Raw genomic sequence first — 23,702 nt, forward strand, 5'->3', positions numbered from 1 at the left:
TAAAAGTTTCATCAAAATTTGAAAGTAGATGTCTCTTTGTGCTATCACAATTGACAAAGCAACTTGTAAAGCTGCTTCAGAATGCAGAAAAGGGAGGCCTCTTTAACCACTTAGATTTACTGAGAGAGATTGTATTGACTCCTGTGGACCTTGTGTGTATGTGTGTATTATACAATATATATTATATACACAGACACACATCTCTCTTGATTGTGCAGTCTGGCAAAAGTTCTTTTATACTATTTGAACAATTTATGTTTACTTACACACTCACCGATAGGCCAGTGGAAATTACAGGTCTTGATAAAGTTTGAGGAATATAACACTAGCTTGATTCAAGGCAAAAAAAACCCCCCAAACCCCAAAACAAAAACAGAAAACAAGAAGATTTGACAAAAATTTAGTATTCTAGCCTCACATGGAAAACAGGGGAAGAGAAAGATCATTGAATGGAAAGGAAAAAAAGGTTTTGAAATTGAATTCTATTGCATGGGCTAAGACTTATTTCCCTGTTTCTGATGGTAGCCACCAGTTCTACTTATAAAATGATGTTCTCGAATGTGAAAAAACCATCAGTATATTCTTGTTATTAAGTTTTGATTTCACATCTTAGAGTATTTTACCCTGTCCTAAGTGATTTAATAAACCTGATCATTGGCAATATCAGACAAACTCTAATATCTAGAAATAGCGTGTTAGTCAGTGCTGGGAGCACTCACATTCATTGTTAGACCTCAAGCTGCCTGTGCGGCGCTCTGTTCCTAGTAGAAACTTAGTGAGTGATTATTGAATGAATAAATGAAAAACTGAAAATAACGTACTGGAAGTGAATTTGTTTTATAGGTTGTTAAGGCACTACAAATTCACGGCATTTCAGAATCAAATTTGATTGATTAATATTGTCCCTGTTCTGAAATGAGTCTTTTGAGAAGTGTCTTTCACCTTAGTTTGCTTTAGTAAAATATGTGAATTTAAAAGAATCTATTAATAGTGTCTATACTAGAATAACAATTCTGACTGTTTGTTTTTTGATGATTTTATGTGATGCTTATTTTCTCCTCCTTTCCCCAATCAACATCTGTCATCATAGCTCCAAGCAAAGTGGATGGTAAAGTAATAAGGAAGATTATTCCTTTTTGAATTCTCAATTTGTCTTAATTACAAAGTTCTAAAGTATGTGCAGTTAAACAAATGAACTAAACACTATTTACAACAGGTATTAATAAGGACCAACATTGTCTCAGCTTTTTGAATGCATTTTAATAAAGACATCTTCTCATGAGTGGTTGGGGAAAATGATACACTCGTGTGCCAGTCATACTGAAATGGCAGTTTAAATCTGTAGTACTTTGTGTGACTTGTACTAAAACATATTAAGAAGGTCAGTATGAAGCAAGCAGCCAGCTGTTGGGTTTATCAAAGATAAACTCCTGCAGAGTGCAGCGGCACTTAATACACCAGTGGAGCATGAAAAAACTGAGCAAATTAAATTGAGAAAGCTGCTTGTCGAAGATGTGTATCTTTATATTGAACTCCACAGGACGCATTTGGGAGGCTGGATTAAAACATTCTATCAAGGAAAAATCTCAAAACCTTGGATTTTCTTCCAATAAAAAAGAAAATTTTAAAAGATTTGTAACTATTTTACCTAGAACCTTTATAAAATTATTCTTAGTCTTATTTCTTTAAAACTCTTAGTGTATCACAAGACAGAGCCATGTAGCAATCATAGCCTGTTAAGCCGTGATAAAGCAGAAATTAATATAGTCACAAGGTAAGAGAGATTTGCCATCTCATTTTTACCCTTTCTTACAGAAGGGATATAATTTCAAATTCCAGTGCTCCATATTTTGTTTGCTTGATGGCAAGCAGAAATGGAGCCTAATATATTAAAGAAGGTTCCGAGCACTTAAAAAAAAAGAATTAGAATCAACTTCCATTTATCTCTTTGAGTGTGCTGAGACTTTGAGCATTCTTTGTTTAGTGTTGCACCATCATTCAGACCGTAACAAATATGTATGTGGGGAATATAAGTTGTAGGACGTAGGTTGTATGGGGAAGAGATGAGATGTGTGAATGAAATATGACTTCCTTATATTATTAGAACTGTCCCGCACAGTTTTCTAGCAATCAGTTTTAACCTGGGAAGAAAGTCAAGATGCACATCAAATGTTTTAAAATATGTCCTTAAGTATTATCCAACAGCTTTAGGGAAAAATGTAACAAGAACTATTTTACTTAATTACTCAGAGTAACTTTGCAGTGTTAAATTAGGATCTTTAATTCTCAAAGTACTTAAAGTAATGAACATGAATATTTTTCTTGCATATGAAAATGATGTTTTGTTTCATCTGAGTAATGGCTTTGTGCAAATATTTAAGAATAATAGATAGGTACAAAGTGCAGTGAATTTTAAGTAAGAGGAAATTATATCTGTTAACTCTTAACTTTGGCTAAGTGGCTGGAAAAGTAGTGCTTGTTGTCTCTTTTTCTGTAAATAAAAGATACTCTATACATGTTCCATCTTCAGTTGTATATCTGAAATTTTGAAATCTGACTGTAGAACTCTTTCAGTAGTTATTTGAGATGGTATACATTTTATGTCTATTTTCCATGTGGACATGTTATAAAAGGGTTTGATGGCAAACGTTTATGTTCTCTCCTAATAGATGGGTTCACATTGTTTGTGCCCTGTATGTTCCTGGCGTAGCATTTGGAGATATTGACAAATTACGACCTGTAACACTAACTGAAATGAACTATTCCAAGTATGGTGCCAAGGTGAGACAAAGTGTTTTCAGTCGCCTAGAAAAGTTTTTACTTATTAATTTGCGTGACTTTTTACTAATATTGTTGACTACAGAGATGATTGTTAGTAATCATGCTATTTGTATAGTAGTGAGCATTAAGTCATTTATCATGTATAGTAATTTTCTTAGAAAGCCAAAAAATGTATCAATTCTCCCATGTGTTTTTAATTTACAATAACCTATGGGGGTAAAATGGTAATTGAGACCATTGCTATTTCCCTGGCATTCATCACACTGCCTGGTATATACTGAGTTCTCAAAACAAATCCTTATTTTTAATTAGTTGGATCAAGTGAAAACCTAATTTCTGACTTTACTTTTGAAGTGGAATTTGCCGAAATTGTGACAGGGTACTGGAAGCACTTACTTTACTCAGGGTTGGAGGACTGGTTTTAGCACTATGACTGCATAACCTGTTAAGTAAATGATTCTCAGCCTTGATTGTTATAAAGTAATTTTTATTGACTGACCTTTAGGATTCTAGACAGTAAAAATACCCACTTATTCATTTAAACTCAGGTGTACAATGACTACAAACATCCTGGAATACTAGAATGAATTGGGTACGAATATGTTCTCTTTTCATTACTGCTTCTTGGGAAATTGGGAAGGAAGACTTTTGAATAGTATCAGAAACATATTAAAGGTGAAGTGGAGAATTAATAGATTGTTGGAAAATTTTGACATTGAAAATTTAGAAATTTGACAGTTTCTGTAATTATATTCAGAGTATCTTCCTTGGGCTCTAACCACCTGCCCTGCCCTGCCCTACCTGCCTGGCCCTCCTGCACTGAAATAAGTCTGTGCTTTAGTCTGGATAATTTTTGTTTAACTATCTGCAGTTTCCCCCTTCCAGAATTAGCTAAAAGCCCCAGGGAGAAAAGCAGGTCCAAGCACTGAATTTACTTGCCTGGTCCTCAGGTAATTCTACACTATCTTGTTACCTCTCAAATGCCTTTAAGCTATAGTTTTTAAAAAGTTTGTCCACATTTTCTAGTTGAGCCACATTAATACAGATTACCTAGTTCACCATTATTGGCAGTAGAAGTTACTGCTTTTTGATAGTAGCTCCAAAATTTACAAGCACAGAGCCAGAAGGGACTAGCTTAAGTAATTTTTTAATAGGCATACATTATTATCATAAATATAAATCTAGAAAAAAACAGTAAATATTACTTGGTATAACTGAAGCCAGCTACTAGTAACCTCTGGACTGAAGAGTCATTAAATGTCCAGTTGTTAGCCGATTTTTTTCATTATCACTTGATTTTATTTTGAAGTATTACTAGGGAATGGAGCAGAGAAGTAGGTATTCTCTGCCTCATCTGCAAAATCAAACACAGTGCCGTGAATGAAAACAGGGACAGATTTTTGGGCTGTGTTGTCCACCCATTTCCTGACCCTGATCGCTTCTCCCATGTGTTCTCAGTTGCTTAGCTCCCCAGCATCTGAAACGATTCAGGCAACTACGGAATATTTTTCTGGTAGGTTTTTATATACTCCTATAAGTCAGGACTTCTTGTCAGGAAATTTTTCTTTGTATTCACTCCGAAATCCCTCACTCACTTGTATCACATTATATTAAATCACACAGGGAACTATTTGCAACAGTTTGGTTCTGTTCATAGTATTGACATCCTTTAAATAATTTAATTTCTCTTTTTCTCTCCTGCCCTCTCTCCTCTCTATTCTGTCTCTATAGTGCCTAACATATTTGGTATCATATTTATATTACTATTTGCTGGTGTTTCATAGCACATGCATTCTACTATTATTGTGAAAAGACCCTTAGTGGACCCTTAAGTATCAGGAGTTGGGAGTGTTTGAACATCAGCACCCGAAGTCCTGCTCTTGCTCCTTCCACTCACTGCTGATGTGTCCGTCTGGTGACGTTTACCCACTTGGGAGACACTGTTACAGTGTGTGAACAGTATTTCTAGTGCCAACGGAGACTTCCCCCCTTTATGTGTTTCCCTCATACTTAATTTACTTAAAAAACATTTACTAAATAGAACTTTCTTTATTGTCTATTGGCAGTCTTCCACAATTTAGCAAGTTTTTCTTTTATGAAGATCCCTATACCAAAGCAGTATATATTTGGAGACTGTATTTTTTTCCTCTCTGTGTAATTAAGAGAGTTAAAAGGATAAAAAATAGATTTGGAGGGAATTTGGGATAATTTCAGCAGTTTATACTTTCAGTGTTTCCATTTATATACAAAAATAATATAAATAATTATTACTACTGATTTCACCAAATTATTTACTAAAGATTGCTTTAATTTTCTTGAAGATATTTTAAAAATGCGTGGTTTCTTTCGTTGTGATGCCTAGATCTTTTGGTGAATTTCCTTTGAGTTTTTGTTTATCGTCATTCATTTTTCCAAGCAGTATTATATTGTTCCAGTCAGCATAGCTTAATGGTTAAAAGCACGGACTGTAATGTAAGATTACCCTGCTCAGAAGACTGGTTCCCAGTTATTTCTTGTGTTATTTTGAGCAGATTTATTAACCTCTCTTCACATGTATAAAGTGGGAATACTCATAGTACCTCATTCACATTGGTACATAGTACCTCAGTGTAGAATATTATCAAATGACATTAATATACATAAAGTGCTTAGAATAGTGCCTAACATATGATAAACCCTCAAATAATATTATCATTATTATTATGTCCATGGAACTTTGGTTTATTTGAACTACATAGAGAATTACTTCTTCCATGTATACTCTTGGCTTGCCCAGTATTATGGTTTGCATTAATAATCTGCTGTTGGTTACTATGTGCATTTTGTGGAAGCTTCCTTTGAGAATGCTGTCTTCGTCCTGGAAATATTTGTACGCTGAGCACTTCCCTGTTACTCCATTACAGGAATGTAGCTTCTGTGAAGACCCTCGTTTTGCTAGAACTGGAGTTTGCATTAGCTGTGATGCAGGAATGTGCAGAGCTTATTTCCACGTGACCTGCGCCCAGAAGGAAGGTCTGCTTTCAGAGGCAGCAGCAGAGGAGGTAGGTTTATTTAAACCCATAGTTGGCGAACACGTTCATGAGACTTCTCATGACACAGTTACATCCTACAACAGGTGTGCCTCATCAGTTAAACTGACAAGTTGATTCTTAAAGTCTTTGCCTAGATTGCTGGTCTAAAACTTCAAGAGTAAACAATATATCCGGGGTGTTCTTAGTCTTAAAGCAAGTCAGACATTTGAAAAACACGTTGATATTTGGTAATGAAATCTGATGGATGAAATGTAACATAATCCAAAGTGTCTTAAACATTAAAATGTCAGCGTATTTTATATGAGAATTGGAAATTGTATTTGGGTAATAATCTTGGTATCACTCTCTAAATAAGATCATTACTGTGTCTTTATAAGCTACATTTCTATCTCTTTACAGTTATTTTTAATTCTATATTTTCCTTCTAGGTTTATCAGCTTTAAACTAAGCAATAAGTTGTTTTAAAAGTGTGTTTTGGAAACTCCCTAATATTATTTGAAGGGGTCTGTGAAGTTAAAGCTATCTTCATGACAATATGAAAGTGGTGAATACTGTTTTTATTCTTAATTCTCTCTTGAGTAACAGGGTTGATATCCAGATAAACAAAACAATATAACATTTTTTGAATGTGGAAACAGTCTTGAGAATCAAGCTATCTTCCTTTATGTCAACTGTCTAGACATTAAACTGATTTACAAAAATGTAAAATGGTGCCACTCTTCTTAAAAAATTTTGTGTAAATGTAAATTATTGTATTTTTCTGACATGGTCGAAGATAGTTTAACACCATTTTGATTGGGGTCCACCCTGTTGGAAGGAGGAAAAAGGAGATTTGGAGTTAAGCTTTCTTTCAAGAACGTGGTCTGGAAATTTCATACACGTCATTGGCCAGAAGTTATGACATGACCATGTCTGGCTGCTGGGAAGCTGAAGCAGAACGTTGCCAGCAGGGTAGCCATGTATTTGGTAAAAATTCAGAGGATTCTAATACTAAAGGGAAGAAAAGAGAAGAATACGTATTAGAAGGTGGTGGTTTTTACAGTTGATATTTGCTTAATATACATGTTCCATTCTCTAAACAAGATTAATCCGTTAGTCATGTTAACCTTAGAATTAGGGTTTATTGTCCCACAATCCAGAATTAACTAATTAAAACAAATAAGCAAATTAACAACAACAACAAAGCATTGCTTCGGCTACTTATTCCCCTCCAGATATCTTTTTTTTTTTTGCTTTTTTTTAATTATTATTTTTCATTACATTTATTTATTTTTTTTAATTTTATTTTTTTAATTTATTTTTTAATATAAATTTTATTTAGTTACTTTTCAAGTACTTTTTTTTTTAATCTATTTCTCCCATCCCACCCCACCTCCCCGCCCGGTCTCCCCCCTCCCTCCCATTCCCCCCCCCCAGTCCTCATCTCTGTGTCTTTCATACTTGTTCCTCAAAATCCCTCCCCCCCTCCAGATATCTTTGAGACCAAAAATGACTGACTAGTCTTCCTAGGTCAGGCTTTGGCCCTACTGTCTAACTTACCTGTGCAAGCATGAATTCTACCTGATCACTCAATTTCAGACTGTCCTACTTTAAAACAATGAGTAATACTTCAGATCTGGCCATTTGATTGGGCTTCCATATACTCTTTGTTTCCATTTAGTATTTTCTGTCACCAAGATTTAGAGCGTGTCACTGAGAAAGCAGCTGTGTATATGTGTGAACGCAATCTCCTATCTACATTTTTGTATTTTACTTTATATAGCCAAGTACAGTCATTATTAAACCTATTTTACTAATGAGTTATCAGAGGCCCAGAGATGTTTAGCAACTTGTTGGGATCTGTAAAACCAGTAAATTATGGAGCCAAGATTTGTACTGAGGGTTTTATATTTCCACATTCCGTGATCTTATCCACAGTGCTATGCTATTGAGATCTGTGGGTATCACACTGCAGAACTGCATCATATACTTGTTTTAATGTTAAGGACATTTTAGGTTCTTTTAAAATTATTATTTCTCTTTCTGTCTTTCTCATTCGTTTCTCTGTGTGTGCGTGTCATTATTTCTCTTTGGGTTGTAAAACTCCACCTTACTAAGAGATTCCTTTACCATAACTTAAAAACTTTATGGACGCTTATCTTTATTTCTCATCCTTGAGATTACCTGTCATTTTGTTAGCAATCTACATTGTAGATTACTATTTTAGGCTCTGCATTTAAAAAAATGTTCTATTTTTGATAAATGTCTTCTTTCCATCTTTTTTGTACCCAACTCTTTATGAATAAAAAATTGTACCCATTGGGCTAGTACCATGAAAGATGGCTATGAGAAAGTTGTGTTTTCATTTATTGTTTTAGGGTTATATAAAAACTTTAAGGGGATACCTAAAGTGTTTACTGACAGGCACTGGCCTTCTTAGTCCATCGTCGTCCTGGTTAGACTCTGTCCGTTCATTGTGAGCTGGCTAGTTCTGGCTATTTTCTGCATATGTTGTTGTTTTATAATATTAATCTACATATGCAGAACTTTAATAGTGAATGATAATTTCTACTTAAGATTATTAAAACCCTATTTATTTTAAACAAGATTTTTTAAGGTATACCAGGATAGATATAATACATAAGATTTGGTTTCAGTATTTTTAAATTCACAAGGCCCTTTAAAGAAAAAAAGTTGTTGACATTGAAATACAGGATTAAGGTTCTAAAGAAGCAGTTTTTTCATTATGTATATAAATTACTTTTGTAATTTGTTTTAGAAATAACCAACATGGTGGGAGAGTATTTAAAAAATTATCTCTTGTGTTAGATTTTTTTATGACCCTTTGGAGTGAAAATGTTCCTTTTCCCCCTCTGTGTTCTGATCTAGGATATAGCAGATCCATTTTTTGCTTATTGTAAGCAACATGCAGACAGGTTGGACAGAAAGTGGAAGAGGAAAAACTACTTGGCTCTACAGTCCTATTGTAAAATGTCTTTACAAGAAAGAGAGAAGCAGCTGTCACCAGAAGCACAGGTGTGCAATTTATGTCGAAACTCATGTTTATTCTTGTGAGGATATGTATTTCAGATCTCGTGTGTGTTTGCCAATGGCATGTGAAATATAGTTATGACATTTGGTTAGTTACTTAGGAAATAGATTGCCATTAAGTTAAATGGTGAGTACAGTTTGTGGCTAAATGCATTGCTCCCCATCAAGTCAACAGAGCAGCCATTTATAAAGTATGTTCCCTAATGCACTGAAAAAGTGGCTTAGAAGAAGTTATTCTAGCAGTGCAATAGGTTGATCACAACTTTCAGGCTGTTCTGATGCTTATTTATTGCAAAGGATTTGATCAGTTTGCCCAGCATTTAAAATGTATTTCTCTTTAAATTAAGTAAATATATGGATACCATTCCAATAATTAAGAAGAGAAACTTTAGCTTAATCACATTAGTTTGTGACAACTCTGTTCAGAGAGTAGGACAGTTGTTACTAAGGGTAGACCTAATTTACTGTAACCCAAGAATTATACAGTATACCATAAGGACCAGTATATCTTACTGTGGATAGATATAACTTGCCTCAACAGAGGGAATTCTGGTTATCTTTACTTTGTCTAAGTATGGAAATAAAAATCACAAGGAGCATATTCTACTTTAATATGTTTTTGATTTGTATACTTTTCTTTATAGGCAAGGATCAATGCTCGGCTGCAGCAGTATCGTGCCAAAGCAGAACTAGCTCGATCTACCAGACCCCAGGCCTGGGTTCCCAGAGAGAAATTGCCCAGACCGCTCACTAGCAGTGCTTCAGCCATCCGTAAACTGATGCGGAAGGCAGAGCTAATGGGGATCAGCACAGATATCTTCCCAGTGGACAATTCAGATACTAGTTCTAGTGTGGATGGAAGGAGGAAGCATAAGCAACCTGCTCTTACTGCTGATTTTGTGAATTATTATTTTGGTCAGTATAGACACTGATTTGTGCACATTTTCAATGAGAACGATTTGCTAATTAAAATATTTGATATGCCGTCAGTTTTAATTTACTCATGCTACGTATATGAAGCAAAGGCATACTTATTTTCCTAATAAGTTGTGGGTTATTGTAAAATGCTAGGTTCATGTATTTGTGAATAGAATTAAAACTTTTAAATAATGTACGTTTATCCATGTGATCAGCTCTATGGTTGTTTCTTTGTACATTTTGTGTGTTAGCTTTTATTTTCTACTAAAGTAAAATTGGATATTTAATTTAAATAGAGAGAAATATGCGCATGATTCAAATTCAGGAAAATATGGCTGAACAGAAGAACATAAAGGACAAATTAGAGAATGAACAAGAGAAGCTTCATGTGGAATATAATAAGGTAAGTTAGCTATAAAACAAACAGTATATCTTACTGATGATTTCTTTTGTGATTTTACAGCCTTTCTATTTATGTTTCATTTTTAAATTCTTCTGGAGTTTTTAGGCCCTTCCTACAGCTTCTACCCTGCATTGTCTTCATTATCATCTCTAACACCTTGCTGAGCACCTACTATGTGCCAGGCACAGTTCCCAGAACTGTAGATGTGCCCACTAAATTCTCACTTCAGCTTTTTAATGTGGGTTGTGCTTATTGCTCCCATTTTCAGGGGAGGAAACTGAGTCCTAAACAGGTGAAGTAATTTGCTTAGAGGCTTATAACAGTCGTCAAGCCATAGAATTGGTGTTTGAGGCCGGGCAGTCGGACTCGGTTCTTGATTCCTAACCCCTGTGGACTGTGGAACTTCTCTAAGTTTGTGGAAAATTTAGAAACTTATTACCCTTTTTCCCACATATGAGTGAAATCATACAGTTCTTAGCTTTTTCTGATTGACTTACTTCACTAAGCAAGACAGTGAAATTCTCAACGTCCATGCATGTCATCGCAAATGGCAGTATTCTGTCTTTTCTTATGGCCGAGTCATGTGCCATTGTGTATGTGTGAGTTGTGGGCACACAGTGCAATACACAGACCCAGTATCATAGAAATGTGCACTTGAACCTGTGTGCTCTTATTAACCAATGTCATGCCAATAAATTTAATAAAAACACATAAAATTACTGCTTTTATTTTAATTGTTTTGTAATGTTACTTTCGATTTTTCAAAAATACCTCCTAATTATGCCCTGGCTGACGTAGCTCAGTGGATAGACTACGGCCTGCGAACCAAAGGATCGCAGTTTGATTCCCAGTCAGGGCACATGCCTGGGTTGCAGGCCAGTTCCCAGCAGGGGACACACGAGAGGCAACCTTACATTGATATTTCTCTTCCTCTCTCCTTCCCTTCCCCTCTAAAGATAAATAAAAAAAAAAAAAACCTCCTAATTAAAATTTTATTCTACCTCTTTATTCTAATGATGAAGGAGCTGAAAAATAAAGATTGTACAAAAGCAAGATGTGGCTAAAATGTTAGGTAATAAGTAACATGAGCATATAAAACTAGTATTGACTTATTGTTAGATAATTAACACTTTAAGTGATAAAAACTTAATAGGGAGAAACATCCCATAATTAGTCACATGGTAGTGAAAAGAGTACCGGGATTAAGTTCAGAAGACCTCAGGGTTCTTTCGAGTTCTATGATCTTGGCCAAGTCGTATAAACCCTATGTTCCTTAGTTTTCTCATTGGGATATGGTAGAAATGCATTTTGACAGTCAGAAGGATTAATCAGCAAAAATATGTGTAAAATAATATAGTAAACTATAGCAATATACAAATGTAGGTGTTGTCATTAGTAAAAATGCTAACCTAAAATGTTCACATTTTGGTGAGGCTTCTTAACTAATTTGGACAGCCCATCTCTCAGTTACTTAGTTGTATCAATACAGATATTTTTGGATATATATGGATAACTTGTTTAATTTTTCACACATTTTACTATGCATTTTAAAGGTTTACTAATTTAAAATTATTTGGATTGTAGCTGTGTGAATCTTTAGAAGAACTACAGAACCTGAATGGGAAACTTCGGAGTGAGGGGCAAGGAATATGGGCCTTGCTGGGCAGAATCACAGGGCAGGTTGGTTTCTTTCCAATTGCTACCTCCTTCTATTCCGGTTCTCTGTATTATTTTCAAAAGTCAGATCTCTGATACAACAGTCACTTTGCTAACTGAATAATTCTGTGTGATTAGGGCCAAATCGTCCCCTGGGATAATGATTTCTGCCTAAGACACACCTACAGCACTAGAAGCTGCCTACCGAGAACCTGTGACTTAATTTGGTTGTTTTAACCGCTATCTTGTTTGCAAAATTTTTTCATTTGCTCTAACGAATTGACCTGTCATTGTGCTGAAGTTAGGATTTGAAGTGTGAGTTGATTCCTGCCACATCCCCCTGCCCCCCCAATTTAGCAGTTTTAAATTCATCGTCAGATTTTTTTCTGTCTTGTTCTTATATAACTAAATGTATATGTTAGGTTTATATAACTAAAAACCCACCTAGGGGTTTTTTTAAATGTAAAATTTAAAAGGCAAACTTGAAAGATTTGTTTTCATGTTGATTTGCTTTTGAGCTGTGTCAGAAATGGCTTTTGTAATTTTAATGATAAAATGTAGTTTTTCCCCTTAAGTAGGTATTACTGTAGTTGTGAAAAGAATTACTTTATCCTTGAACATTTTTAGCCTGTTAAAGTTCTTAGTGTTGAAAGGAAAATCATCACCAAATGGATTTCTTGAATTTTTTAGTACAGTGTATGTAATTCATAAATTAAGAATTCATTCAAGTAATTTGTTATATTTTTAAAGGATGATGGAGACTCATTATGTCCCTTTCACTATGAAAGTAGTTTTATTTGTGAAGGATGATTTTCAAAGGACATATTTTTCTTTGTAATTGTTTTACAGGTTTATGAAGAGTAAATTCATCCTATAATTCATGTAGACATAGTTTAGGAAGTAATACGGACACGTATTATGCAATTATAGCTTCGAAGATGCTTTTGTGAACAGGGTGCATGTGGCTCATAATGAATGACATAATTTCAAAGATGAGAATGAATCCTTGCTTATGCAGAATTGGCCTTTGTTCCTATTGATAGGTGGTTGATGGATTTTTGGAAGATTATGGTGTTTTATATTTGATATTTAGAGAAGTTAATGTTGAGTGCAAGCTTATTATTAGTTTATTTGCCAAGCTAGCATTATCTTTTGGCTTGATTTGCAAGTATGTCTCATACGAATCTGCTATAAAAGGGCATTTTCATTTATTAAATGACTTAACAGGCTCACAGATTTCCTTGTGCAAATATAAAATACACAGCAGAGGTAGAATTCATTTGTACCGCTTGCATGACACTTTTTTCCAGTTGGCTGAACAGATGCCAGCCCACTGGGCCACTGAGAAATGACTTTGATAGATGGCCGCTGTCCGAGAAGCCAGCATACTACAGATTAGTAGAAACCCAGAGAGAATCTCATTCACTTTGTGGAGAGTTTGGTCCAATAAGATAATTTTTCTAATTAACCTATGGAGCACCAGTGTAGCTGGGATGTTGAGGAAAATAAACGGCTTCAATATTCTTTTTGTCAAGTACACTGTGTGTTTTTTTCTAATGTTCTTAAAAGCTTGTCTTTGTCTTTTACCTTTTAAAGCTGAAGCAGAGGTTTAATTTTCATAATGTTACAGTGTTCCACTGAAAATGGATGGAAGTATGTAATTATAGGTTTCTAATAGAAGTAACTGTGAAACAAAAACTCATTTTAATCCTTTTTGCTGGTGTAATAGCTGGTAAAAAAAATCCCCCCCTTTACAACCCTGGCACTTTCGGTTTACGGCAATGGCATAGAGAGGAAAATATGGCTTTGTATTTCTTCTTTAAAACAAAGTAAACTGCATTTGTTCAAATCAATAGAAGTTGAACATACCGGCAATTTTGCGAGCACCCAAGGAAAGAAAACCAAGTAAAAAGGAAGGGGGCACCCAAAAGACATCTACTCTTCCTACAGTACTTTATAGGCAAGTAATAAAATTATGAACAATTCATATTGTGTATTTTTAATTTTACCTTTTAGTTACAAGATGTTTCAAGTATTTGAGAATAAATTGTCCATATCAGAATTTAAGTTACATGCATTTAATATTCATTTTATGAGTAACTTCCTCAAAGATGCTTTTCGGTTTTATAGAAGAAGAGTTTTTTTACACCTCTTTTAATAACTGAAATGACTTTTTGTATCCTTTTAAGTAATTGGGGAAATATATGCAAGCTTCATGGAAACGAAAGGTCCAATTTTGAGAATATTGTAGATGATTATTGACTTTAAATATTGTAGATGATTATTTTTGTAAATAATTGAACAATATATTAGATAAATGAGCATTTTAATTTTACTTCATGAATGAGTTTTAGAGTTTTCCATATGTTTTTAGATAGTGATGGGTATTATATATATATATATATATACTCTGCATTATTACCTTTGTGTAGTGGTGGAGAATGAAGATAAGTTTTAGATTTAAATGCCTACTTTTTTTTTCTCTATACTAAGGTGTAGTAATTTTGTTTTCAGAGTATTTTTGTTCTTTAATTTTTGGTTTAATATTTTACAGTGCTCACTATTATATTAATTTTACAGAGTTAAGACTTCTTTCCATACCTTAACAGGTTATGATCTTTTAAAATTAATTAAAATTTTCCTTTTTATTGAATATATTGGAGTGACACTGGAGTAACAAAATGTACAGGTTTCAGGTGCATAATTCCACAACACATCATCTGTGCACTGTCTTGTGTGTTCACCACCCCAAATCTTTTTCTTTAATGTAACCGATTATACTGATTAAATGAGAAAAGTTTAGAAGATGCTAGTAGATTTATGTTTGTGTGTATATACATATACATACATATGTGTATCTTCATGTAAACATGCATGTATGCTTATGTAACACATAAATGTCCATTCAGCCTCTTCCTTTTTCAGAAAAGCAGCAATAGCAACAACATCAGTCTTTATATTTATTTCTCATTCTTGGTTGAGGTCTCCCTCCATAGGTAATAGCAAATAACTTTCTTAAAATGTGGGAAAAGCCCACTAGTGTACTGTGTGAAGACTAGCACATTCTGAATCCCGCTTTTTCCAAACAAAATTGGTTCATTTGGAACCATTAGGCATATTACTGTACTTTTTTTATCACTAGAGTTCATTTTTACTTTGGATATATTTTAGGTGTTTTTTTTTAACTCTGAGCAACGTGGAGACCAAATACTGATTTTATTGTTGTTGTTTTATTTGTGTATGTTCTTTTTTCCCCAAGGATTATTTAAAAATTCAAACATCATTGCTGTTTCTCTACATGGATGGCTCTTAGGTTCTCAACGGCGTTTCCCTCAGTCTTTACATTCCCAGTATAAATAAATATACTCTAGATTTTCAGGTCATGGTGTGTGTGCTCACAGAGGTAGTAAATTTGCCTTTTTGCACAAGAAGAGTTAGATTCCTTAAAAAAACCCCAAATCCAAAATAACACTAACATGAATAGTAAAACACCCCATTCTCTGAAGTAAATAGCTATAGTATATTTTTAAGACCCCAAGTCTGATTTTGAAAAGTGACATTTTATATATATATACATATATATATATATGTATATATATGTGTGTGTGTGCACATTCCTTTTCAGAAATATATACATATACATACATGTATGTGGCTTATTTATGTGTTGAGGGCTCTTTGAAAGATTTATACTTAATGATAGAAAAGAAACTCAATTTTCTTTGTAAAGTCATTTCTTTTATAGTTTTGGAGAAGTAGAAAATAGGAAAATTTTTGTTTAATTATACTTTGGAGGAAAATTGAGCTAATGTTCAGTGGATTTTCAATGATAATTAAAATTAAGATAAAGATGATGTTGAAAATAAATATATATGCACTACTCTGAAAGGTTTGTTTCTAGCACTGTTTAAATTTATACTAGATCCAAGCTATTTTCTGTATTCTCAAAAATATTTTGATTTATTGATATTATAAAAAGATGTGTTATGAAAAACCTTTTGATTTCAAACAAAGGAAATATCAAATTAATTAAAAGATTTTGAAATTTATAAAGTGCCATATATTAATTTCAGTGTGATAATTAGAGTATTATTTTAATACTTTATTTGCTGCCTTTATTCAAAGTTGTGGAATTTGTAAGAAGAACCATGATCAACATCTCCTTTTACTTTGTGACACCTGCAAACTCCATTACCACCTTGGATGTCTGGACCCTCCTCTCACGAGGATGCCAAGAAAGACCAAAAACAGTTATTGGTAAGTAAAATGGAGAAAATTTAGATGTTGGAGTTGGGTTGGCTTCATTTCAGCAGTATAAGGTGAAGTACTATATTATTTCATAATGAAGTTTTTGGCCCATTTTATAATTGATCATTTATAAATATTTTATCCAACTTTATTGGGACATAGTTGGCCATTAAAATGATATATATTTAAGATATACAACTTAACAATTTGATATATGTTTACATTGTAAAATAATCACCACAATCAAGTAATTAACATGTTCATCACCTTACATTGTTTCTGTTTTCTATTTTTGTAGCAAAAAATGCTTCAGACATAAGTGTTTATTATAGTATTATATGAATAAAGCTGTAATAGTTTTTTTTTTAAATGCATCTTAAGTTAATTGAGGCTATTTTGGTATCTTAATGGGTTTTTAAAGCATGAATTGTCTAGTGTTTTTGCTTTATTATAAGAATTTCTAAAAAAAAAGTTTCTCAAATGCTTTGTTTTGAAGTGTTAACAGCCAGAGGGAAGGTGGGTTGGGTGGAGGTTGGCACAGGGGAGGGAAAGGGGGACATTTGCGATAGTGAAGTTAGAAAAAAAGAATTTGCCTCTATTCATATTATTGGTAATTTAATATTTTCTAAATTAGTGTTACTGAAGACTTTATTCCTACTATTTGTCATTTGTGCTAGTTATATATAAGTTCAACCATTTGTTTTGCAAATCTAGAAACATTTAATATGCTTCTTATTTTTTCCCTGAACTTGTACATATTGAATCACTACAGATGTTTGATAAAACTTTTGATACCTATGATGAATTTTATACTTTCCTTAATTTTAGTCCAAGGGAGAGACAGATTTTCATTCAAATTTTAATAGGCTGATTCTATATAGGAAAAATATAGGACATGGAAAACTTTGTAATGGACATGGTATTCTTTTTTTTTTTAAATTAATTTTATTTAGTTATTTTTCAAGTACAGTTTTTTGTCTATTTTTCCCATCCCATCCTCCCCCGCCCCTTGCTCCCCACCTCCCTCCCATTTCCACCCCCCTTAGTTCTCATCCCTGTGTCCTTCATATTTGTTCCTCCAAATCCCTCCCCGTTTTCCCCCTTAACTTCCCTTCCTTCTCCCCTCTGGTCACTATCCCTTTGTTCTCTATTTCAGTGTCTTTGTTTTTTTTTCCTGCTTGCTTGTTTGTTTTGTTGTTTAGCTTCCTGTTAAAGGTGAGATCATATGGTATTTGTCTTTCAGCACCTGGCCTATTTCACTCAGCATAATGCTTTCCAGTTCCATCCATGTTGTTGCAAAAGGTAGTAGCTCCTTCTTTCTCTCTGCAGCATAGAATTCCATTGTGTATACGTACCACAATTTTTTGATCCATTCATTTACTGATGGGCACCTAGGTTGCTTCCAACTCTTGGCTATTGTAAATTGTGCTGCTATGAACATTGTGGTGCATAGGTTCTTTGACATTGATGTTTTAGGATTCTTAGGATATAATCCCAGCAGTGGAATTGCTGGGTCAAAAGGCAGGTCGATTTTTATTTTTCTGAGAAAATTCCATACTGTTTTCCATAATGGTTGTACCAGTCTGCAATCCCACCAACAGTGAACTAAGGACCCCTTTTCCCCACAACCTCTCCAACATTTGTTGTTTGTTGCTTTGTTTATGATAGCCATCCTGACTGGTGTAAAGTGGTATCTCATTGTGGTTTTAATTTGCATCTCTCTGATAGCAAATTCTTTTTATACAAATTACCTTCCTAGTTTTAGAAAAGAATGAACCCCGGATTCTTAAATGGTAATCTATACAAAAAGTTGCATGTTTCTCAAAGATACTAAACGTGTTTTTGACTTCATTGTTTTATCTCACAAGGTGCCTCTGTTCATCTTATTAGCTTCCATTTTTTTTTTTTACCATTTTATGGGATTTCTTTTTCATAATGTCCTTTTATCAATTTGTCATTAGACACTTATACTAGTCTGCTCTTCTCAAATGTTGTGGAATGTATTTCTTTTTAATGTGCCTTTGAAACCAAAATTTAAGAAGATAATAGTCTATCTTACTGGAATGCCAGCAGCGCTAATAAGCATCCTATGTAGGTTTCTAAATTGAAAGCCAGTTTGCTGGTCTCCAGAGCCAGGACGCTTAGTCATGATCTTGGACATGGAGATATGCAATTCTCTCCTTAAATGAGGTTATGAACTTGTCTGCGGAGCTCTGGTTTCTAGTGGGTGAATGATTCTGGAAGAACTTCAGAACAAAGAACATAACCTGGGATGTTTTGTGAAAGCTCTCTTTAAGAGACATAATGACTTAGAGTCCTCTGCATTGGTTGTAATGTTTTAAAGTGAAAGTAGAAACTAAAATTGTAGCAAACCCCCCCTGAAAACTTTAATATCCTTTAGTTCCTAGTAATCATATTTCCTTTGGCCTCTAAAATCAACTTAGCTTTGCTTAGCAGTTTAATGATATTAACAGTTTTAGTACAAATAAATAATATAATAATTAATGAATAATGAAAGAATAAACCATTTTGCATACCTGCAACTGTAAACCTACTTTTGCCAACCCCTGTAAGTTTTAGAGAATTATTTTTTCTTTATGTATCTCTGGCATTCACCAATCTGTTCTCTGTATCTGTAGCTTGTTTGTTTTTCATATTCCACATATAAGTGAAATCATATAGCATTTGCCTTTGATTTATGTATTTAGCACAATGAATTCAAGGTCTATCCATGTTGTTGCACATGACAAGATTTCCTTCTTTTTTAGACTGAATAATATTTCATTGTATATGTGTGTGTATATATGTCACATTTCCTTCATTCATTCATTCATTGATGGACACAGGTTGTTTCCATGTGTTGAATATTATAAATAATGATGCAGTGAACATGGAAGTGCAGCTATCTTCTCAGGAATAATGATTTCATCCTTTTGGGTATATATGTCTATCCAGAAGTAGAATTTCTGGCTCATATGGTAGTTCTATTTTTAACTTTTTGAGGACTCTCCACACTGCTTTCCATAGTTGCTGCAGTGCTTTGCATTCCCACCAGCGGTGCACTAGGGTTTCTCCTCAGTCTTGCCAGCACTTGTTATCTTGTTGTTTTGATGACAGCCATTCTGCAGGGGTGAGGTGGTATCTCATTTTGATTTTGATTTTTCTGATGAAGTTTTATATAGGCACCTATGAAGATTTTTCTCTAAAAAGAAGGGAAAGTACTGAATAAGAGGAAAAAAGACACGATATTGTGGAATATTTGAAGATTAAAAGAGGTTATCTATAAAGAAGAAAAAAAGTAAATCATGAACTTTGTATAAAATTTGGAAAATAGAGTATTACTAGGTTTATTACATTTAAGGATTAATAAAATTATTTTTCTTTAGCATATGCATATAATATTTTCTATAAATAAATCAGCATACTTAGCATTATTACACATGGAGAATAATTATTCTGAACATGTGTTATAGTATGGTATTGGAGATGAACAAGGTATATAGCTCATTGAGAAAAGTCTCTTGGCATTTCAGTATTGAGGTTCTTTTACATAAACTCCAGACAATGAATTTTCATTATTTATACTTCAAAAAAATCCATTTTTAATTAATTGAATGTTTTGATTACTTGAGGTTATCTTTAGTATTTTGCATGGGAATTACAAATTATAGGATTTTCTTCCCTAGTAGAGTGTATTAAGTTAAAATGTATAGGATTAAGGAGAGTTTAGCTAAATTCATGGTGATAATAGCTTAGTGGGTTATAAAGAGAAGCCAGGCGTGTGTTTTGACAGTATGAAAGATAACTGTGACTTTCCTCCAGGTATTATGTAACTCAGTTGAATTGGACAAGCCGTTTCTGCATTTGTGGTTATATCTTCCTTTGATTTCTGAGCTATTCAGTGTTTTGTGGTGATCAGGACATAACAGTTCTCCAAAAGCAAGTTTCTTTGTCACCTGGATGTATTACTTTTGTTGGAGGTGAGAATAAATGTGAGAAGTTAGAGAATGTCCTGACAAGAGTTATAGTTACAAAATGAGACAATAAGGGGAATAACTCAGTTAAAAAAATACACAGCACAATGACTTATCCTAAATACCCCAGAAATTCATGTATGTTAAAAGAATCAGAACTGTCTGTGAAACTGACTACATTTCACTTCAGTTAGTAGAAATGATCAATTATTATTAAGGTTGTATGCTGTAAAGGCAAGGAACTGGTCTCTGTGATATAGTTTGATATCTTTCTATAGGAACTTCTATTTGATGGTTTTTGTATTTTATTATTTACCAATGGGATTTTCAAAATTTAGGACTGTCAATAGATTATTTCAAAATATACTCATCATTTCAATTAGGAGATTCCATAAACTGTTTCAAATGAGCCTTTACTCTCATCTAAAGGCTCCTGGGACAAAACAAGCAATTTTGTATATTATACTTGAGTTATATTTTTATTTTCATGGTAATCTGTGACTCCAAGGAATAAAATGCTTGGTTGTTCTAGTAATAGGTATATAAAAAATTTGAAGTCACACATGATAAATTACTTCCTTGTTTTTCTTTTATTGGCCAATGTTTTTACCGTTAAAATTTTTGTTCAACAGCTTTGGTTAAAGAAATGAGAATTTTAAGATACTAAGATTAACGCCTTAACTATTAATTTGCATTTTAGCAATTAATGGGCTTATATCAGCAATGCAAATGGCACATTGTATTTAATTCTGTTATTGGAGTTCAAAATTCAAAGCTGTTAGTTTTTAATTAAAAATAAATATTAATTTGGTATTGTTTTACTGTATTAATGAGTGAGAGATGTGAATTTTTTTGGAGCATGAATTCAGATGATAAGAGATCTTTGAAAATACTTGATAAAAGAATTGTAAGTTTCATTAAAAGGTACTGATATAAACATGTAAACTAAATATCAAATAATTTTTATGTTATTACATTTTTATGAAGGGGATGCTTATCAGTTAGACTTTTATAGAAGTACCTCTTGATCATTCTTTTAAATTTGAAGAAAATATATGAAAAAATTTTACTTTTAACAACTTGTTATGAATTATTGAAACAGGCTTTTATAATTTCAATATGAAGATGTCCATCAGTGTTTGTGCAGACTTCTGCTGTTCAGATGTTAGCCACTAGGCACGTGTGGTATTTGAATTTAAATTGATTATAATTTAAGTTTAAAAATCAATTCCTGAGTCACATTAGCCACATTACAAGTGCTTAATAGCTGCATGGGGCCAGTGGCTACTGTATGGACAGAGCAGATACAGATAATTCTAACATGTAACATTCTGTTGGACAGCATAGATTTAGACTGGTCTTTCAGTTCTAATTCTTTAATGTAGCTCATATGTTTTTCCAAAATGTTTTATTGTGGCAAAAAAAACAACAAAATTTACCATTTTAATCATTTTTCAGATATGCATTTCAGTGTTATTAAATAGACTAACAATGTTGTACAACCATCAGTCTCTGCAGTGTTTTTTATCTTGCCAAACTGTGACTCCGTACCCATGAAGCAGTAACTCCCCACTCTTCCCTCCTCCCAGCCCCTGCCAGCTGTTGTTCTACGCTCTGACTCGGGTTTTGACTACTTTGCCTCATCTAAGTGGAATCATAAAGTATTTTCTTTTTGTAACTGGCTGATTTTACTCAGTATAAGGTCCCCAAGGTTCACCCATTTGTAGCATATTGCAGAATTTCTTTCTTTTTAAAAACTGAATAATATTCCATTGTAAGTACAGACCACATTTTGCTTATCCATTCATTGGCCAATGGATACTTGGGTTGCTTCCACATTACAGCTCTTGTGAGTAATTCTTCCATGCACGTGGGTGTGCAAAGATGTCCTTGAGACGCAGCTTTCAGTTCTTTTGGGTATAGACTCAGAATGGGAATTGGTGGATTAAATGGTAATAGTATTCTTAATTTTTTGAGGAACAATCACACTGTTTTCCAAAGCGTCTGTCATTTTATACACCCACCAACAGTGCACAAGCATTCTAGTTTTTCCACATCTTTGTCAGCACTTGTTGTTCTCTGGTTTTTGTTTTATTTTGTATTTTTTGTAGAATAGTGATTCTAATGGATGTGAGGTGGTATCTCATTATAGTTTTAATTTTCATTTCTCTAATGATTAATAGTAATGAACATCTTTTTATGTTTATTAGCTATTTGTATATCTTTGGAGAAACGTTTATTCAGACCCATGTTCAACATGTGTGCTTATGAGTCAAAGTTATGTAATACTAGCTTTTAGGGCAATACTTTTTTTTTTCAGTGTATTAGTCTCTTGTGTCATGTAAAAAACAAAATGTGGAGTTAAAAACCAGTGTTACAACAATAACACTAGCTTTTTGACCATGTATTAAATTTTACTGAAATCTTTGTATATCCATACAGCTCCCTTACTGTCTGGTGTCTCAGAACTAAATGGATAAATACATAGGGAGTTTATTATTTTTTTTACCCTGCAGGATTTTCTTGAGCATTTCTTATAGGACGGGACTAGTGGTAATAAATTTCCTCAGCTTTTGTTTGTCTGGGAATGTCTAATTTCTCTCTCATTTTTGAAGGACAGTTTTGCTGGACATAAAATTCTTAGTTGACAGGGTTTTTTTCCTTTTAACATTTTGAATATATTTACCCAGTGCCTTCTGGCCTCCAAAGTGTCAATGACAAATCTGCTAATAATCTTATTGTGAATCCTGTGTGACGACTCTGAAATTCCTTCTGCTTTCAAGAGTCTCTCTATGTCTTTTTCTTTGGAAAGTTTGATTGTAATGTGTCTCGGTTGGGTTTTATTGAGCTTCTTGGATGTTTATGTTCATGTCTCCCATCAAATTTGAGTTTTCAGTCATTATATCTTCAGACATTCTCTCTGCCCCTTTCTCTCTTCTTCTTCTGGGACTTCCACAAGGCAGATGTTTGTCTGCTTGTTGATGTCCCACATGAGGCTTAGGCTCTGTTCACTTTTCTTCAGTCTTTTTTTCTTTCTGTTCCTCATACTTGGTAATTTCCACTGTCCTATCTTCACGTTTGCTGATTCTTATGTGCTGGAATCTCCCTTATTTCCCATGAAAATTGTATTTTCAATTTCAATTATTGTACTTTTCAACTCCAGATTTCTTTCTGATTTATTTTTTGGCTTTCTGTCTCTTCATTGATATTTCTGTATTGTTCGTACTTTGTTTTCCGGACATGCTCCACAACCTACTTCAGTGGGTGTCTTCATCATAGTTGTTTTAAAGTCTTTGTCTTACAGATCTGCCATCAAGTCTTCTGACGCAGCCTCTCTTTACTTCATTTTTGTCCCTTCATTGGACTGTACTTTTACCTTTTCTGTATGCCTTAAGGTTTTTTTGTCAATAGCTAGGCATTGAAATTTTATAATGTGGTAACTCTGGAAATGAAATTCTCCTATATCCCCAGGGTATGCTGTATTTTGTTATTATTTGTTCGTTTGTTTTTTATAGTGGGCAGTCTCTTTGCTGAGTATCAGACTGAGGTGTAAACTTATGGTCTTCTCATGTCTTTTCTTAGCTTTTCCTTGGGCAAGCGTGGCCACTTCCTAGTTTGGCTAGTTTATGTACTTACTTTTGAGTGTCCTAGCCTTTAAAG

General features: G+C 33.7%; 1 protein-coding gene across 8 annotated transcripts in view; it reads left to right on the top strand.

Moving 5' to 3' along the window:
- PHF14 (PHD finger protein 14) overlaps window positions 1–23,702 on the top strand; it is a 184,620-nt gene that overhangs the window by 29,237 nt on the left and 131,681 nt on the right. For all 8 annotated transcript variants that reach the window (XR_008389646.1, XM_037167350.2, XM_037167348.2 and 5 more), the window contains exons 6-13: window positions 2,670–2,781; window positions 5,685–5,822; window positions 8,682–8,828; window positions 9,488–9,758; window positions 10,058–10,164; window positions 11,749–11,844; window positions 13,677–13,780; window positions 15,946–16,077. Coding sequence is in view for 7 of the 8 variants with exons in the window: in XM_037167350.2 (XP_037023245.2) it covers window positions 2,670–2,781; window positions 5,685–5,822; window positions 8,682–8,828; window positions 9,488–9,758; window positions 10,058–10,164; window positions 11,749–11,844; window positions 13,677–13,780; window positions 15,946–16,077 (1,107 nt within the window). In the remaining variant the exon portion in view is untranslated. The remainder of the gene's footprint in view (window positions 1–2,669; window positions 2,782–5,684; window positions 5,823–8,681; window positions 8,829–9,487; window positions 9,759–10,057; window positions 10,165–11,748; window positions 11,845–13,676; window positions 13,781–15,945; window positions 16,078–23,702) is intronic.

Source organism: Artibeus jamaicensis, unplaced genomic scaffold (genome assembly GCF_021234435.1).
Source record: "Artibeus jamaicensis isolate MK-2021 breed Jamaican fruit bat unplaced genomic scaffold, CSHL_Jam_final contig_923, whole genome shotgun sequence".
NCBI lineage: Eukaryota > Metazoa > Chordata > Mammalia > Chiroptera > Phyllostomidae > Artibeus > Artibeus jamaicensis.